This window comes from Rousettus aegyptiacus, unplaced genomic scaffold (assembly GCF_014176215.1).
Source record: "Rousettus aegyptiacus isolate mRouAeg1 unplaced genomic scaffold, mRouAeg1.p scaffold_m13_p_3, whole genome shotgun sequence".
NCBI classification, from domain to species: Eukaryota; Metazoa; Chordata; class Mammalia; order Chiroptera; family Pteropodidae; genus Rousettus; species Rousettus aegyptiacus.
The window spans coordinates 162,856,962-162,877,187 of NW_023416306.1; the positions used below are offsets into that span (position 1 = coordinate 162,856,962).

The 20,226-nt window shown below is 35.0% G+C and overlaps 1 protein-coding gene and 1 pseudogene across 12 annotated transcripts in view; one reads left to right on the plus strand and one right to left on the minus strand.

Moving 5' to 3' along the window:
• Positions 1-20,226, minus strand: part of EML5 (EMAP like 5) — a 115,055-nt gene that overhangs the window by 13,782 nt on the left and 81,047 nt on the right. For 5 of the 12 annotated variants that reach the window (XM_016123793.2, XM_036238218.1, XM_036238220.1 and 2 more), the window contains 11 exons: positions 19,178-19,330; positions 18,297-18,428; positions 16,926-17,014; positions 15,892-16,068; positions 13,734-13,935; positions 12,924-13,050; positions 9,889-9,903; positions 7,993-8,001; positions 6,228-6,306; positions 4,986-5,115; positions 2,271-2,369 (listed from right to left, as the gene is read on the minus strand). In XM_016123793.2, coding sequence (XP_015979279.1) covers positions 2,271-2,369; positions 4,986-5,115; positions 6,228-6,306; positions 7,993-8,001; positions 9,889-9,903; positions 12,924-13,050; positions 13,734-13,935; positions 15,892-16,068; positions 16,926-17,014; positions 18,297-18,428; positions 19,178-19,330 — 1,212 coding nt within the window. Of the gene's footprint in view, positions 1-2,270; positions 2,370-4,985; positions 5,116-6,227; positions 6,307-7,992; positions 8,002-9,888; positions 9,904-11,220; positions 11,431-12,923; positions 13,051-13,733; positions 13,936-15,891; positions 16,069-16,925; positions 17,015-18,296; positions 18,429-19,177; positions 19,331-20,226 lie in introns of those variants that run through there. The other 7 variants (XM_036238221.1, XM_036238219.1, XM_036238223.1 and 4 more) reach the window with 5 other exon arrangements.
• Positions 11,051-11,167, plus strand: LOC118600907 (annotated as a pseudogene).

The following is a 20,226-nucleotide window of genomic DNA, read 5'->3' on the forward strand; positions in this document are numbered from 1 at the left end:
AACGGACTACTCGGGAAATACCAATTTTAGTTCCGAACATGCTCTGATAACAACCAAATGGTGAGAGGACTTGAAACTAGTCCACATGGAGAATGGTCGAAAGACTCAGGGTGTTTTGACCTGCAGAACCTGGGACAAGAATACAAATAAAGACCTAAATATCACGGGCCTAAGTATTTTCAAGTTGTCGATCAAGATAACTTAAAGAAGCACTTTATACCAGCTTCCAGAGGAGAGGGTACGCTACTTTGTTAGCTGTTCAGTGATGACGGGGTTCAAGCATATGTGGAAGGACCTTTTACTGGAGATGTTACAGGAGAGATTCAAACATTTAATGACAGACTGGATAAAATGATATATTTGGCCCTGAGATTCTTAGATTCTAGCCGAGAAAAAAAAAGTTTGACTAAAATACCACAAAGGCAAATATTTCAATTCCTCTATGATCTAGATGATTTTTGACAAAGAGAACAGTGTCCGGCAGTGTTCTGTGCTTTGCGAATGCTAGACAAGCTTGGCAGGCAAAGTACTGATGCGACTCTCTTTAGGTCCAGAAAAGAAAAACCCCTCACTCTTTCGTCTTCCCTTGAATCTATCTTACGCTTCAGTCATCGGTAAAGAATTTTTCTGTTTTGTGGAAGGGCACAAGTGGGACAAGGCACAGGGCTACGCGCAGCATCTAAAATTCACCTCTGGACTGCCTGCACTTTGACTTGGAAGGAGAGAGATGGGGAGATAATTAGCCATTCCACGTTCCCTATGGTGCTGACTTTCAAATTAGAAAAAGAGAGTCCCTCATTATGTGTCAATTACGTCTCAATTTTTAAAAAAGGAAAAAAAGTGGAGAAGAGTCAAATTTCATGAAAGATTAACTTGTGACCACATTTCTTAATCAAAAGAGAAAACTGTGGCACTAATATGTTAGGGCTGCTAAACAGAGGGAGAGGAGGGGAAAGGAAAGGAGAAGGAACAAAGCTGGGGAATGAAAGAATGAGACCTTCTAGAATTCTATTCACAGAATGTAAATTCCATGGAAGTAGAGATTTGGCGGTTTTTTGTAAGCTGCTTGTTTTCCCAGCACCTACGACAATACCTTTCACATGGCAGGTGCTCAGTAAGTTTGTTAAATAAATGAATTTACTCAATAAAAATTAACTGAACAATAAAAAAATAAATGAATAAGTATATGCCAACAGGCACCAAACTAGGTGCTTTTGTGACCGAAATGGTAATAACATAATTCCTCAGTCCTCCTGCAGAGTGAAAATAAGGCTTCAATTTCAAAAAAAAAAAAAAAAAACCAGTACAAAAAGGGGCTAGACCTACGTATTTATATTCAAAGATTAAAATATTTTGTATGTAACAGTGAAGTATTTGTCCACTTTCTTTTTAAAAGTAGAAAACTTTACAAAAAAGAAAAATTCAAGAGTCTTTGTGGCATAACTGTAGAAGTAATCAACCTGCAGAATAAGTATTGAACTGATAAATTTAGCACCTGTATGAAGATGAAGATTTTAAAAGCATAAATTATCTTATTTAAGAAGAAAAAGACACCTGGAAAGCTGGCTTAGCAGCTGAGGCCGCTGAGATCCAACGAACCTCATGATTTCAATAACTTTTAAAAACTATGCCAGCGTTGTGAAGATCTGACTGACGGAATCTATGATGTGTACACAGTGGTCACTGATGGGCAGATGTGTCCTACACAGACCTGCCAGGCGCTCATCATTTTGCTTATAGAGTTACGGCCTTAATGTTTACATTTTCTATAATTTAAAAAAAAAAAAAAAAAAAGGAGCAGTTCAGGTGCTTTCAAAACAGCTGGCAAATTAGACCAATCCCAGGAAAAGAAAAGGGCAGAGGGATTCCCTAACGTGGAAGAGACTGGGCGTCTCTCTCCCGTCAGTCTGACCCCTGCTGACGCAGATGTCCTGGCCCTCCGTCTAGTTAGTTCTTGGCTCCCCTATTTACCTCTAATTCTTCCTTTCTGCTTTTAAATTAAACCCTTTAGCTGAGCAGAAATTTCTGCTAAAGGACTAAAAACGACCATTTCAACTACCATAAAATAGCTTATTCTTAATTCTGAACTGTCTGAACCAATTCAGATGACCAAAGTGAGAGAAAGGATACGTTAAAACTGGTTGTGTGCTTTATGTGCAAATACATTTTGAATAATACACAGACATATTGTAATTTTTTTCCTAGGATACTGAATTAACTTGAACAAGAAATTACTTAAAATTGTTTCTTTTTAAAATATAGAAACATACCTACTTGGCCAGTTGCCACTATGTTGATAAATTTGGGGTGCTGATTAACAGTGAGGCACAGAATATCATCATTATGTTCCTGATAAAAACTCTGAGTCCCTATAAAAAAGAATTTGAGAATTAAATTTGAAAACTTTAAGGTATTTAACAACCAAATACATTTATGCAGAGTAATAAACTGCTGTTTAACTTATTTACTCATTCAACACATTTTTGAGCACTTCATATGCGCATCTCATCATAAGGATGGAAAAATGACTCAGACACCTCGAAATGGACAGAGCCCTAAAAGGCACAAACTTATGTGACATGAGGCTAGAGACAGCAAGTGTCACAAGAGAGTTGAAGATCAATAATGCTATGGGAATTCACAGCAGAGTCTAATTACAGACACATGGTATTCCTGGATTGACAGAGCAGATTCTGTGATTGCGAAGGTGAGTAGGGAAGGGAATTCTAGGTAAAAGAATACTTTAAGCAAAGCTACAAAGGCTGGAAAGTACTGGGTGTGCAAATAAATAGCTCATTTGGCTGAGGTATAGCGTCACGAAGAAGTGAGAAATACAGTTGAAAGGCAATTTGGAACTAGAATTATAGAGGATTTTGAATGCCAGCCTACTGAACTTTATATTCTGCAATCTGTGGGGAAGTGCTGAAGAATTTTGATCAAAGATGTAATCCATCTAGTAATAGTGACAGTAAAAATCCTTTGTAGACTTTGATCATACAGCAGGCAATAAACCTAGGCTTGTGCAAATAAGGCAGGGGTGGAAAAGGTGGTAGGTTGGGTCCAGATTACAAAAGGCCATCAGTATGAGGTCATCCAGAAAGCAAAATGAAACAATTTAACGATAATGCTTCATGGATCTAATATTACTTTAACACTTCTCAAAATGAACATGCGCTGTTAGCTAAACTGGTAGATCAGCTCGTAGACCACGAACATAGCGATGTATCCCCAAAACTGGAGAGGCCAAATCTCAGTGCTTGGTCTCCCCTCTGCCCTCGCTCCACGCCCCATCATAATAAAAGGCGACTAAACATAAGAAAAGTAAAGAAAATTATAAGGACGGTCACATGCTGCATTAGCAACATTTTGATCAATGACGGACCGCATGTAAGACGGTGGTCCCATAATATCGTCATGAACTGCAAAATTCCTATCACCTAGTGACATCCAGACGTCATAGCACAAGGCATCACACGCGTCTGTGGTGATGCCGCTGTAAACCCACTGCGCTGCCAGTCATATAAAAGTTGTTGACTTAATCTCATGTTGTTTCATAAACTGAGTGTGCCCCAAGTGTACAGTGTTTATAAAGTCTACAGTGGTCGGTAGTGTCCAGGCTTCGCATGCATTCACTACCTGCCCATAGCAACTTCTGGTCCTGCAAACTCCATTCGTGATAAGTGCCCTTTACAGGTGTACAATTTTTTTTTTACCTTTTATACTATATTTTTATTATGTTTAGATATGTTTAGATACACAACCACTTACCACTGTGTTACAACTGCCTACAGTAATCAGTACAGTAACACGCTGTATGGGTTTGTAGCCCAGGAGTGATGGGCTGTACCTGCGCCTAGGTGTGCTGCAGGCTGGACCATCTCGGTTCGTGTGAGTGCACTCTGCGAGGTTTGCACGCGTCACCTCACCTCACGACGTTTCTCAGAAGGTATCCCTGTCATTAAGCAGTGCATGACTGCATACACATGAAGGTGTACTCAGACATTTATCCCTTTCTAGTTTTTAAAAAATTTTCTATTTTCTTTGAAGTCTCACTTAGAGAGGATTTTCTTTCTAAGTGATATTTTTTATATGACCCAGATAATTAAATGGAAAGTCGCCACTAACTTCTGTGTGATCTTGGTGAATCCTTTTCTTTAGGAAACCCAAACAGAAAGATATTAATGATTAATACTGACTAGGGGTGGGGGGAGGCAGTTATCACTCATATAATCTACTCTTTACCTATTCGGCATAAAGTTATCAGAAGAAAAAGCCAGAAATGTCTAGACTAGATAACCACTATTTTTACTTCCAACTTTCAGACTTTATGAAGTTTACATTTTTTAAAAAAAATAAAACAGAATTCAAAATTACATATGAATGTCGCTAGTAGGCTTATTACATCATTGGTCATCAAATGATGCTAAGAGCTTTGCATTTCAATAATCCAATCAGTTAAATAAACATCAGGAAATATTTCTTACCTTATCGAATCAAATAAGGTATCATCAGTGAGCCAAAGGCAAGCAGCTTTCTTAGCTAGCTTCTTTGGCTTTCCGAAGTCTCAGTAAGAATACTACCCACCTCATCCCCACCCCCCAGCAGTCAACTCACCCAACAACATGTGACTTGCAACCACTACTGGAGCCAACCATCCAAACCATCCATTTTCACGTTAAGGTTATGAGGAAACAGAGTGAAGTTATGAATGGTTTCACTATAAAACTGCTTTTAACATAACAGTAAACCTTCACTTCTAACAGAGACCTGGGAGCACTGTGCATTATGAAAGCCTTTTCTGCCGTTACAGTCCATCAAGACTGTACATTTGGTTACTTGAAATAGTACCAGAAAGTTAAATATTTATATTCTGGGCTCATCCATTTTAATTATTTATAGTTTTCACAAAGAATTTTAAGATGCTAAATAAAAAATCTTAAATTTAAAAAAAAAAAAGTAGGGGATGGAGAATCAGGGTTTCCTACCTGTAGCAACGTGATGCAGAATTCCAATGGATGCAGTATGATAAATTATATCATCACCGTCATTTAAATAGTGGACATTATTCCTACAGTCTCTGCCGCGATAGCCAAACACGAGCTCCAGCACAAGGTCCTGTAACAATGATAAAACCATTAGACAGTCCATCTCACCTAAATGTTCACTAGTTTTTCTTGTATACAGTACTATGTCTTTGGTCAAAATGGAGGGCGAGTTTTTGATGTTTTACAAACTGCCAACACAAAATTAAGCTAGATGTACTTCTCTATGTAACTTGTTTTGCACAGCTAAAACACACATTTCATACTTTTCTGCCTAAAGTTATAAAAATGAAAAGGGAATCACAGGCCATCTGATTCTAAGATTTTTTTTTAGTTCTTAAGATTTCACATATTAAACACTTCTTGTGGCCCAGAAAAGAATATTTCAATTTGTGTTCATTGTTAGTTAAAATGTCTGATCTGCATACACTACTCAGTATAAATTACATCCAAGTAACGCACATCTAAGGGTCTGAACAGCACGCCCGTGTTGGTGCACAAAACCAAGCATGCCACCTGATAACTCGTGTCCCAGTTCAGCAGACAATCCGGCTCTTGGAGGGTCCACCACTTTCACCGGCCTCCGGAGGCTGAGTGGGGCAGGAAGTGCAACTATCACCCACCCACAGCCTTAAAACCTCGTTTTTGACCTGATTTAGCAAAGTTAGCTTGCTGCTGCTGATACTGGGGTTATGAAATGCCTGGAGAACTTTCCTTCTTAATTATTGAGGAAAGTTTCTTTGGTTGGAAGTAGGGCCTTCACTGAACCCTAAAGTGAACACACTGCACAGGGTAAAAGTTCCTGATTTAGTTTAAGTATTAAATTTTTAACATAAATTCAAACCACGAAATGTAAGACATTGCAGAGCTGCATGTGCTTCCATCAGCCATAAATCATTCACATATATTTACATTTAGAAGTTCTCTGAGACACAGTTCGATTCAGGATGTTATTCACTGAAAACTAAAAGGATGATGAATAAAATAAAAAGCAGGATATCAATCTAAAACTGACACTTGACAGTTAAGCAATCAATTTTTACAACCAAACAGAAAAAGATGATTTGTAATGTTTATTTTTATAAAAAACGAATACTATTTGGGTATTTTACAAAAAAGGAAACAGAATAAACTCCAGATACATTGTAAAGAAGAAGTTAACACCAGACAATGGGTTTTCCTCACCTCTATGGGCCTCTTTTTCTTGCCAACGTTGTTCGTCTGGAGTTTCTCTGGCTGCGGCGGGGCCCTGCTCACAGGGGGCCTAAGACAGGGAAGTGGGCATGAGGAAAGGCAGAGATCAGAGGCGCCTGTCACTGAGCCTCCCTCACCTGCCCTCCAGGAAGAGATGTCTGGCACGCTGTCCAAAAGTGAACCCCCCCTGTGGTGCTCACTAGACTGTGGTCTCTACATCCTGATATCCTCAAAAGCACAAAGGTGGAAAGGAAATACTAGACCTCTTATTCATTTTAGTTTCTTTGCTATATATTTCACAATGTAAATTCTATAATAGTATGAGAGCAGACTGCTTATAAAAATATACAGCTGTTAGTTTTACATACTTAAAAACTTCTTGGAGTGTATTATCAACAAAGCTTGCATTACTGTTTTAAAGTAGTTAGCATAGTATTCTGCACACGGCAGGAACTCGATATTCTTCTTGAACTGAATTTTGAAAATATTTCTGCAAACTTTGTATACTGTTGGCCACAAAAATCATGTCAGAGTTCAAATTTGGACTCGTTATCTGCCCCTCCGTGACCGTCACCCTCTCTTTCTCCTGAAGTCCCTGGTGTGGTTGAGGCATCACCATCAATTAATCAAGCAAGACGCTTTACAGTTACAAAGCACTGTAAACCACACGGCACTCTATAGAAGGTGATCACCACTGCCTCTGACTCCTTCTCTTCCCTTATCCTCACTATTTACGAAACCTGTATCAACCTTACCCGCACAGCAGCTCTCAGGCTAGCCCTCCATCTGTTTCCACTACGAGTTCAGGATCTACTTACAACACCCCATTAGGTTCTCATTTTGATTCATTAAATGTGGAGGCTCTTCCCCTAAAACCCTTTCTTTAATTTTTTACAAAGTCCACATCACTTAGTTTTAATTCAGATAACTACTTTTCAAATGTTTAATAATTTGAACACTGAATCTAAGTCAATCATCTATCAACTCCCTCCTCTAAATTTTAAGCTAATATTCAATTTGTAAAAACTAAATCAAGAAATGAGACAAATTAACTTTCCTGTGAAAAAATTCCAACATTTATAAACAAATCCATAGAAAGCATATTCGTATTCTTAAAATGATTTTCAAGTTATTTATATATAAAAAGCAAATGAAGTATTAATATCTTTAACATGTAATGTAAAAGAAATGCGTAAATTCGCGTGTAATATGAAGCAGTATATAGAAGTATACAAGCATGACTAATAAATGGCATAAAAATTAAATGGACTTAGAAGACAAAGAACTTCACAGTACCACAAAATTTTGGTTTCGAACCTTTTTCAATACTTTTTGAATGCCTATAAATAATAAATGTAATTGAATTTATAATATTTAACACAGAAATATTTCTGCTAGGGTCATTTTAGAGAATCATAGCTTTTTTCCAAGGCATTTTGTTGAACTTGATTCAATATTATCATCTGACAGCTTTTAGAAATAGGTAATTTTTTATCTATACGATCTTGTGTGATAGTTAAGATATATTATTGCTTAAAATCACACAACTTGTAAAATTACTTATGTAGCATGAATCTAATAATTGAGATGTTATTTATTTCAGGAAGATTCATTTCAAAGGGGAAGAATGTGAAAAACTGAACAAAGGTGAGGAAGACCAAGTAACATAGCTTGTTAATGAGAAATATTAAAAAAGATAAAAAATATGAAAATACAAAATTCAGCCTCATAAAACATAGAAAAGAAAGAGGATTACCTGGAACCTCTTTTTAGCAGCAGATAAAAAAAGGGAAACAATTACAACAGAAATTTAAAATACTAGCAAAATACCTCCTATGATAAAATATTTTTACAAGTTTAATGATGCAGATAAACTATATTGCATACATTAAAGGCCTATTTTTTTAATCACTGCATTTAAGAAAGGGCTTAAGGTACTCCGTTAATGGCAGGGTATCAGAAGAAGTTAAAAAGAAAAATAAATGAAAACTCAACATGCTCTATGCCGTAACCATTAAAGCTTGCCATTCTTATTATTCTACAGTGCTATCTGAATTTCAAATAAAATATTAAAGCTTTGTTCTTAAGAAAGGGCAGTAAAACATTAACAACTAACTTAAAAGGCTAGTAGCATGGCAGCCACTCTTAAGGAAAGTGTCTATGGAGTTTAAGCTCCCTCTATTCCAGAGTCCAGTCCCATCAAGCAGGCAGAGTGAGTCACTCAGGATGCCGCTGGACAGGGGACTTTGCTAGCAAAGGAGGTAACTTAAAAAAAAATTCCTTAATAACATAATGACCACAACAGAATTGGATGGGACCCAGAAGTCATCTCGTCCATCCTCCCACTGAAACCAGGCATCCTCTTTACGTGTCTAGGACATCCCTTTATTAGCAGCGGGCGGCAATCTTTCTGACACCAGGGACCGGTGCTTCTATGAGAATCTAATGCCTGATGATCTGAGGTGGAGCCGAGGCGGTGATGCTAGTGCTGGGGACCAGCTGCAGATACAGATGAAACTTTGCTCACTTGCTCACCGCTCACCTCCTGCTGTGCAGCCCGGTCCCCGACAGGCCTCAGACCGGTACTGGTCTGTGGCCCAAGGGTTGGGGACCCCTGTATAGAACCAATGACAACTGGTCATCTAAACTCTGCATAAACATTGCCGGTGACAGAGAGGTCACTTCTACATAAAAGCTGTTCATACCCAAGACAGCAATTATATCTCCACTTAGTTTCTTTTTTTTTTTAGATAAGTGATTCCTACAACGTGTGTGAAGTGGCCTCCGACTCTCTTTCATCCTGAGCTTCCTTCTAGACCGTTGTAAACTATCAACGTTCCTTTAAAATGCAGACATCAGTCCTAAATAAGCAACTTCACATCTGAGGTTAGATCTGAATGTTTTATTTCTGTTAAAATAGGATTAGATTATACAGGCCTTTTTAGAAGTTACATCACACTCTAAACTCATATCTTGTACACATCGCCCCTTGCGTAAGACAGATAATTCTTGCTGTCTGTCAAGTAAATTAAGGAGTACCTAATACTTCAGTTTCTGCACAATCTGGTCTCAAATTTACTTTTTCCATCCTTATCTTCCAGCATTTTCCTAATGATACCTTTTTTTTTTTTTTACTTCCTCAGTAGACGAGCCTTTCCTACAATGCTCTGTTTCATGAACCGTTTGAAGACATTTTCATGTCACTAAAAGTCGCTATAAGCAGAGTCCCTTCTTGCACATATTTCATTAAACACGCAAATACCATCACTGCCCTATGTTAACGTTCTTAAATTAATGACTATGTTAAACATGCATTAAATGAAGCCTACGGGTTTATAAACAAAAGTTTAAGAAATGTAGGATTAACAATTTGTTTTATGAGCCTCTGAAACTTAAGAAAAAACTAAAACCATCTTGAGTTTAGGAGTTTATGGGACGTTAGCTATAAAACCCATGATCATAATAAAAACTCTCACGACGACGCCCACATACTGTACCTAAAAAACGCCAGCTGTGTCGTAGGATTAGTCTTATTTTGTTTTCTGATTCTTTCTTGACAAATTCAGTTTCATGTTTTATAGGAAAAAAGTCAATACCTTAATACTATGAAGACCAAAAGAGTAAATTTTTGAGTATTTTCTTTAATACTTACCTTACTACCCCCTGCCTTCAACAGGAGCAAGGAGAAAAGAGGAAACATATTTGAAAACTGACGAATAAAATGTAGTTCAGTAAAGAGAATAAAGGCGAGATGACAACAGAATTTTAAAGAAATACAAACATGCCTAATCTTATGTTTCATTTGTTTAAATATTTTTATTCAAAACTATTGGAAATTTGATTGACAATAAACTACTTTAAATACATAAAATTTGCTTCACAAATATGTATAGAAAAATAACATCAATGTCATTTAGGCAAAAAGACCCCACAAAAATATCAACCAAGTATAGTAATTATCAAATTGTCATCATAGTTTCCTTTTAAATATTTGATAAGCATTTAACTGTTTCTAAAAAGTATTTTGTTTCATATTTGATGACAATATTTTACTTAAAATATGAAAGCAATTATTTATACAGATAATTTCTCTCATAAATATATTCAAAGTTGGTAAAAACAAATATCTCTTCATTTTCATTTCTTTTGATTCTTTCATTTTATGAAAAGGAAGACTCCTAACTATGAATCACATTACTGGCTTCTTCTGCCTTGGCATTTTCAGAAGAATTTAATAGAGTGTAATTATAAAATAATTTGAGAATCATGTGCAAAATAATTTCAAAAACAATTTTGAAAAGATTAGCTGTAAAAAATGCAAGCTGACAGCAAAGATTAAGTTATGACTGTGTCAAATCATTCTTTGTGAGCAGTAAAACATTTCCATCTGTCAGAACTTAGGTCACTCGACAATGAGGGAGAAAACTTAAGCGTTTTACCATGAAAGACAGCCTACAGATTAAAATTAGGTCACATTTGCTGTCATGCCAAATTTATCTGACAAATGATAATATTTTTCTTTTAAAAAAATCAATATAACAAATGAAAAAGATTTATAGGAATGTCTAGAATTCCTTCTTCCCTAGAATATACTTTTCATTTTTCATGAGTTGTGAAATATAATTTCCTTTAAGTAATATTAAGTACTATATTGCAGAAAAGTCTAATTAGGAACACCCATATTTTTATATTTAACTATATTACTTTAATAAACATATTAATATTTATGTTAAATATTTATATTTATATAAATATTTACATAGTTACATAAATATTTAACATATAAATATTAATATATTTGTCACCCTGAACAAGCCCAATCCTGCCACCCTGAACAAGCCTGATTCCATCTGATCTTGGAAGCTAAGCAGGGTCGGGTCTGGTTAGAACTTGGATGGGAGACCACCTGGGAAGACCAGATGCTGTGGGCGTAAAATATAAAAATAAATAAAAATAAGGGATTGTAAGCTGACAGGGTCCTTGCGATCTGTGAGGTCAACCAAGTGTTTCCTTGCCCCAATAAATACATAAATAAATTTGTAGTCCTCATTAGTTTGTGAATATTTAATTTCAGAAAGATTTTCAGTATTAACCAGGGTACGTCCTCAGGTTACTCTGTATTTCATTACAAGAGAGGGATGTCATTGGTGAAGACCTGCTAAATTCATTATTTCCATTTAAACCTTGAAGTACTCTGTAAAGTAGAGATTATCATGATCATTTTACCTCCAAGGAAACTGAGTCTCAGAAAAAAATGAAGTTTTTAAACATCACACACTGGTAAATGATAAAAATAAATATCTTAACCCATTTATCTGAATCCAAAAATCATGCCCTTTGCACTGTATGATACTGCCTCCTACCAAGTTCCTTCAACCTTGAATCCTGTGCAAGTATTTAGAGTATGGTATGGTCAGCTTTCTTGAAGTGTATCTCTAACTTATTAGTTTGCCTTTTTATACAGGATGGCAACATAGATGATCACTCTCTACCCACTTTCCGTACGACGGCTCCCCATTGCTACTACCTGAGGTATACCATCCGTAAATGGCACACCTGAAAAAGAAGTTGGGGCATCATCGTCTCAAAATTCCACCTAGAACCTCCCTGGGGACTTGGCGGGTAGTCAGCTCACCAGACTCTCTAGTTCTCTCCCACTTCTTCATCATTATCATGTGTCACTCTTCCAACTCCATCCTTTCCCTTGAATGTTAAACACAAAATCGCAAACTCCAATCCCTCGGCCAATGTTTCCTCCTGACGTCATTTCTATCTAGCTGAGCTGCAATGCTCTTCAGCACTACCCTCGCCGACTACACATTCACTTGAATTTTCCACAAATGTCGTTCAATGTGAATGCGTCCCCTTTCTTTTTTAACTTGTCCCTCAAATACTCTTGCTAACTTCTCATGATAAAGTTCTCCTCATCACAGCTTTCTACAGAAGAGGTCATTATTGTTTTTACCTCCCACTCCTACTGTTTCTCATTGCTGTTTCTGGATTATTTTTCCTTTATTCATTTCTTAAAACCTCTTTGCTTCCGAAATCCATGCCATTCCCTGATCCATATACCTCTTTATTGTCTTCTATCTTCCCTAATGGTTTTAAGAGCCTCAGGTTCACAATTTCTCTCTTGATCTGTCACCCAGCTCAGAGACTTTTATTAAAAAGTTCTCTCTCCTCATAAAACCACTGTGTACATGTCCTTATTTTTGATTTGCTGATTCTAGAAAAGACCAATAATTCCCACTAGTGACAAGCTATACTTTGACTTACCTTTCTGGAAAATTTTTAAATGATTTTCTATCTTTGATTAAAGGCACATGGCTAAAAAGGCCTTTTGAAAATTTAATCATCTCTCTGCTTGTGTGCTTCCTAGAAAGTACTTGGTATTGGCTTCAATTTTTATTATCTCCCCCAACCTCATTGCATATATTTATAAAGGTTAGCAAATAAGATTCCTGTAATCATACACATCTTTTACACAGCATCTTTCCCTAAACTACTTGCAAAAGACAGTGTCATCACCAAAAAGTATTTAAGGACAAACATTTTCTAAGACATGCCAAGGACTGTATAATGTGAGTACACTGTTACTTAGCTTTTGCAAAAATTCATTCAGTTAAACAATAAATTCAATTTTAAATAACAACTTTTTCTTCATCTAGTTTTAAACTTGATTGTTACCTCTCATCAACTGAGGGTTCTTTTTGTTGCAAATGAGGCTTGATCCCGAACATTGGACGAATATTTGTTGATAAGGCTCTGATGGTGTAACTGATTTCATTCTCCCTTGTAACATCACTGTCATAGCCTACCATTAAAATACAAGAATTATTCTCTAAGTGACAACTGAAGAGACCAATTATGAACTTATGATTTGGATATAAGAGTGTTCGATGATATGAAATAAATCAACTGTATTATAGCCAAATTATGGAATAATATACGGCCGGTAAAAATGATATAGAATATCCAATGATATGCAACAATGTTTTCAGAGTATTACTAAGTGATAATAGCAGGCTACAAAAAGTTTGATATGATGCCACTTTTTAAAAAAGTATACAAATTGCTTATATACATATTAATATACCCCAAATGTTAACAGAAATTGCCTCTTAATGGTCAGATTATGGATGCGTTTATTTTTTACTGCAAAATGTATTTCCTAATTTTTCTATAAAGAGCTGGTACTACTGGCATATTAGGAAAAGTCAAAATTATTTTTAAATATAAGGTTAGATACCATAAATTTACTTTAACAGTACTTAAGGATGATTATCTTACATTTGTAGATAAAGGATATCTAAGTCATCAAAACATAACAGTTTGTTATTCTTGAGTCACGAAACCAATTTTGGTGTTAAAAAGACCAAACAGACTAAAATCACAATGATTCAAACGTTATTATTACTTGTTTTAACTTCAGCAGTTTAAATCAGTTGTAATTTTTTTTCTGTTTTAGTTCAAGTGAGATATTGGAAAATGACATACCCCCGTCTTCTTCAGAATCTGTATCAGATTCTTCGCTGTCGCACGGCCTTTTTTCTCGATAGCCCTCCACTTCATTTGTCCAAACCATTAAAGACATATCCGCGCCGCCCAAGGTGACCAACATGCTGTCATCGTATGTCCAGCGAACGTTTGTGACATGTGTGCTATGAGCCACGTACCTCTTAAATTTTCCAAATTTTCCCTAAAAATAAAAAGTCAGTCTTTCTGAGAAATTCAATTACTTGAAGACTGTTATAAATGTGAATTTCCTTAATGTATGATTTGAAATTAATTATTACAAATGCAACTCACAAAAAATAAGAAAATACAGAAAAATTCAATAGAATAAAAAATAAAAATTCCAAAGCTGGCAAGGACAGGCTACAACTAGTTTTACACACTGCTAGTACCATGGACAAATATATTTTTTAAGATAATCAGCTTGGTATTCTGCATTAGAAGCATAAAAATGTTCTGACCTTTGACTCACCCACCAATCCCCCTTCTAGAGATCTATACTAAAAAATGCTATGTGCACAAAAAATATTTACTAAAATATTTACTTATAGCAGTGAAAAACTTTAAGTACTTTAAATGTTCATCATAATCCTAGTTAATTACAGCGTGTATCTGTGGAATAGTATAAATCTATTAAAAACAATGGCTATGCAGATAGCTATGTTGGAAATAGACACAATAACTAAGAAAGAATATAAATATCTATAAACTGCATCGTCATATTAGCAAAATCAATTACTGATCACTCTGTTATATACTCATGTTAATATCTTTTCTCTTAATTCATTAGTGTTTTTGTTTATAAGCACCGCATGTGGGAGTGTATTTTTCTTTTAAAACCCAAGAAAAATCCAAGTTATAGATACTGGCAACTTTCAGGTCTACAATGCCAGCATTACCAACGCACAGAAGCACATTTCAGATTAATGCGCCAGGAGCAGGTTTCAGATGGATGTCTTTTCAAGGATGTTAAAATAAGAAATGTTTTAAACATACGAAACACAGTGCTAGCTAAATCAGTGACTTCTCTGGGAATAAAGACTCTTAATAAAAGTTAGCTGAAATAAGAGAGGGATCTGTCAATAAAATACTACAAGAAGGCCATTTCCCTAAGATTTTGTGGTTCTTACTATAGTGAGGTGAAGGCAGAATCTTAGACCAATGTCCTAGGATCTGTTCTTGGGGCATCTACACCACCTAGAGTTCTGGAAGTGACGTTTCTGACCAATTGGTATTTTATTTGAACATAATCTTATCAACCGAGGTTCTACCAGCTAAGTATGTCTGAAACAGGAACCCATGGAATGCATTCTTGGGCACCTGAGTTCTCTATGAGAATTTTTAATCTTGTGTTTTCATTTCAATGAACTAAAAATAGTAATGTGAGCAATTACCATCATGATTTGAATATCATATATGATTTCGGTGCCCTATTTCATAAATTTATCTTTATGCTCATGTTGGTGCTAAATTATAATGTGCATCTTAATTTGTGACAATTAAGTAATAAATGCGTCTGGGTTTTACACATGAATTTTATTTTTGTGCCAAGTGAAAGCCTAATGTATCTTGGTAGTCTGAACAGAGGAGAGCGGTAAGAGAACTGAGTTACACCCAGTAGCATAGGCGTGTAATACTCCAAGAATCTGTACAATTTTTAGCAAAATAACATCATTCATCACATTAAATTGATGCTGTTTTCTTCAAAGTTTTGCAGGTGTTGTTATTTATATTATTTTGTATTTAATTGGTTAAAACATATTAAACTTTAAAGCTGTAAATATAAAGTTTATATTTACTGTTAATGGTATATATTTAATCAAAAAAATTAACATTATTTAAGTTAGTATTAGGCATAAAAGAAACACGTCCTCTAAAAGGAACATCTACATTACTCGGTACTGAGAAATGTATATATATTGTACAGTGCAGTATAAGTAACCGAAGGCATGGAATCATAAATTACAATACTAGATAAAAGCCATAAATATGTCAAGAATAGAAACATAACTTGGAAACTTTCATATTACATTACATATTACCTACGTAATATTCATCTTACAACAATGAAATGCTATGAAAGAGCATTACCTTAACTCTTTTTATAATTATATTAGGAGAATTCAAGAAAAACACATACTTTAGCAGGAAATCTAAATAACTTCACGAATCCTAAATCATCCCCAGTAGCTAGAATCATCCTGTCGCTGGTGAGGCACGAGGCAGTTACATCTGGGACTTCTCCAGTTACTGGCCAGATTCCCTCACAGCATAAACCAAGCACACTTGTCCATGATGCCCAACTAATTTTTTCTACCTAAAATGGGGGGGGGGGGGAAATGCTGTTAGTTTGTAATATCTAAACCTAAAAATTAACAACCAAATCTGAACATTTTCTTTGTAATTATATGTGTCACAAGTAAAATTAAAATTTTAATTAAAAAGTTGTTGGTTATCTTGGTATTGTAACTTCCCAAGTCTACTAGTTTCTGCAGAACATTTTTAACCTACCATTATTCAAGAAGTACTTATCATGGATCCACTGTGTTTCAGATGCTGAGCACACAGTGATAAGAAATAAGCGTACTTCCGCTCTTTGAATAATCAAGAAATTTAGTCTTACACTTCACATCTAAATGTCTACTAATACACTATAAGCATGTTTTCCAATTAATCATTACTGGAAGAACTTTTATGTACAATTCATTCTTAACGAAGCCATTTTCATGTTAAATGTGTTTCACCTCTCTTCCTCAGCCATATCATGTCAAAAAATTTTTGCTAATACTGTCAGGCACAAAAACTGAACATAGTTTTTCCTTCAAGTAGGAATTTGCCAACATGCATTTTAGGCATATGGGTTCCAAAAGATCTGGCAGCCATGCAGTACTCCAATCTTAGATGTCATGTCTTCTATTTGCTATTGCATGCTTCTTGTCCTTTAAGGAAAGTAACTGAAGTACAGTGAGACCTACAAGCGACTTATTCCTTTTCTGAATAAAGCATCTTTTCCGGTAGTCTGACCCAATAAGATAAACTCACAAAAAGAATCTCCATAAATTGAATAGTCAGAGGACAGGCTTTGCGTGTTACTAAATGACGGAAGGCAAGTATCAGTTTTCTAGCTACTTTCCATCCCATCAAGGCCACAAGCACTCCTGCCCGTCTTCCTACCTCCACGCTGGGGATGCTCTGTCTTTTTCCTCGGGGAGCCTCAAAGAATAACTGTTCTTTAGCACCAGTGTTGACCTGTAAAAGCTTTCCTTAAAAAGAAGTTAAATATATATACACGAATCCTATATTTATAATTTTATAGTTTTGTTATCTTAAATGAGATCATTCTAAGCGTAACATGGAAACATAAAACTATAGAGTAAACAATTTAATAGAATTAAATTTTACCACCTAAACATATAAATATTATATGTTAAAAAAACACAAGTAGTTAATAAAAATTACAAAAAGCCTATGGTGATAAACAATTTAAAAATTCAAATTAAAAAAAAAAAGATGTCATTTTTCATCTTAACCATGTCAAAAATTAAAAAATAATTAATAAACCCAGTTGCTGTCATGGGTATGAACCCTGACATTGGGCATGTAACCTGACACAGACATCTGGAAGGAAATTTGGCATTTGAATAAAGGTTTCAAATGTAAACCTCCCCCCACACACACATACATACATGCGTGTATAAAATATAAATACATTTACATTTAGTATGATGTTTAATTTCTATGGAAAAAAGTAAGCTTAAACTTAAAACATTTTCCTCTGCTGTCAACATACATTAAGAGCATTTGATTTTCTTAATCCCCATATAACTAAGTAATTAAATTCATAAGTGGTTTAGTTTTCATGTATGGACATACATAAAAACTATTTCTGTTATGCATATTTTAAAAATCTTAGAAACATTTTTAGAACTTTTTTTTAAAGTAAATATATTTTGTTTAACTATATTTAGAAAAACTCATCTACAGTACTAGATTTATATAGATGAATAGATAAAACAAAAATCCTTAAAAACAGGTCCCTTAAAATGTTTAGCATTTATCCAAACTTATTAAACACTTTCATATGTCATGCAGCCTCTAAAAAAACAAGGGTAATTAAATTCTATATGTTATACAATTATGACTATATTTAGGGCACGTATTTTATCTCAAATGATGGAAAAATGACTTTAAAATCTTCATTAACATATCTATTTTCCAAATTTTAAGTTACCATTTATGTCAAGCTTATCTGACAAAAACCGGGACAAATGATTAAAATAATTTTTGTACAACATTTAAATTACAAATTAAAGAATTTATCACTTAACTGTACTATCATTTGAATTACACTAGAAGTACTGAAAAGTCCAAACTCATAGCATTCATCTTCAGATGTGAAATAAAGACGTGGAGAATAATTTTGAGAACATCTGCTTTTCACAATGCTTTTGAACTCATCTGTTGGATCACTTTTCGATTCCATGAAATAGCTATGCGTAGTCAAATGAAACTTTTATCAAACAGTGAAGTAATTTAAATTCTTACCTCTGAAATCCCAGTCAATATGGGTTATGTAACTTGTAGCGCCTTTGCAAGTTCCTACTCTTTTACTGCTCATTACATTGTATATATCTATAAAGCTGTCATGGGATGCTACTGCAAGATATTTTCCAGAACCTAGAATGGAAACATATTTGATTGGCATTTTCTACATTTAGAAATATTTTTTACACAGTACAACTAGAGTCGAGTTTCTTAATATTTTTGAGAGGAACTCTTGGAGTGTTTTGTAAGCTAGAACAAGATATGTGCCAACGGGCAGATGGTAACGTATTTTTTCAGGTACATTATAATTAACAAAATGAAGTTGTTTTTTAGTGTAGTGAAGTGGTTCAGTGAAAAGCGAATGTCAAAAATGATATATAATGTAATTGTGATATACTTTATATTTAACCAAAAACATAAAAACCTTCCAAATTTAGAACAGAAGTAAACCAACATAGGTAAATTTTGGCTTAACATTAATTCCTAAATTACAGTAATGTTACAGTAACATTCATAATTCCTAAATTATATCATTATGGATCATAAATACATAAAAATTGATGAAATAAAATGAATGTAATTTCAAAAGCATTAAGAATATAATGAAGACAGTCCATCCAATTCCTCTTATGGTACAAATTAAGAAACTGGAGCTCAGAGAAGTGCCTTGCTTGGCCCAAGTCACACAGAACATTTAGTGACAGAATTGTCACTCAAGGTATTTACCACTGATCTAATAGAGTTTTTACTTTACCACACTGCCTCTTCTAGTCAAGAAAGTCAAATTCTAAGATAAAATAGCAGTTAATAAAAATTACACATTGACATATTTTTTACCAGACCCAAGTTAATAACCAAATGTGATTACAGTGCAATCGTACCTGGTGAGAATCGGATATCTGAAATGACATCTTTCCTGTGGTGAAAAGACACGAGATCCTCTAGAGTATCCGCGTTGGCCAGTAAGAAGCTTCCATCACTGAGACCCACGGCCAAGGCTTTACCATCGGGAGAGAAACAGCAGCATCGTCCACCTAGAGGAGAAAGAGAGCAGGTGTCAAGAGAATTCCTTTTATTAAAAGAAGAAAGAAAGAAAGAAAGAAAGAAAAGAAAGAAAGAAAAGGAAGGAAGGAAGGAAGGAAGGAAGGAAGGAAGGAAGGAAGGAAGGAAGGAAGGAAGGAAAAAGTATGTGTTTAAAGAAACTTTAATTTCAAAGAAGATCCCTATATTCAATATGTAGCCTCAAATCAATATGAAAAAAAGTCAAGGTATCCATATAATAAAGTTTTCTACTGAAATCAGTAGTATACGATTCTAAGGAATAATACAAACGATTCCCTCTTCTGAGGTAACAAAAGTGAGGACTGATATTTACCTTAAAATAAATTAAGTTGATGAAAAAGAATGAGAGATTTTAACTAACATAAAAAGCCTGTGACACACGTGAAAATTTTATTTTGGGGGGTGCGGCTTGCTGCCCTCGTGGTTTCTATCCAATGAATCAGAAGTTTAAAATATAAAGCCATCTTTATAAAAGTGCTTTCAAATCTAAAAACATCTGAAAATAGGCAATTATTAGTTTAAGCTAGGAAGATCTATCTACACATGTTTCAAAACCACACATGAAGAAATAATGATGTTAACATTAACTTTACAAAGCAAAGGTTAATTCTTCATCAGCAAACACACAAAAGCATGGGCTTGCCCCGACAGCAAGGGTAGTTCAAAAACCGTAAGGCTTTCGGTATCTTGCATAACATTTGGGTGGGGAGAGGTGGGGAAGCTGTTACAGAATGAAAAATTATAGAATGAATTAAGAACAAGTAGTCACTTAATCATCGAGCATACACTGGTAATGAAGAAATCTAGGATATGCTTTCTGAGATTTAAGAGTCAAGAGAAGATGATGACCTGGAACACAGTGGCAGTA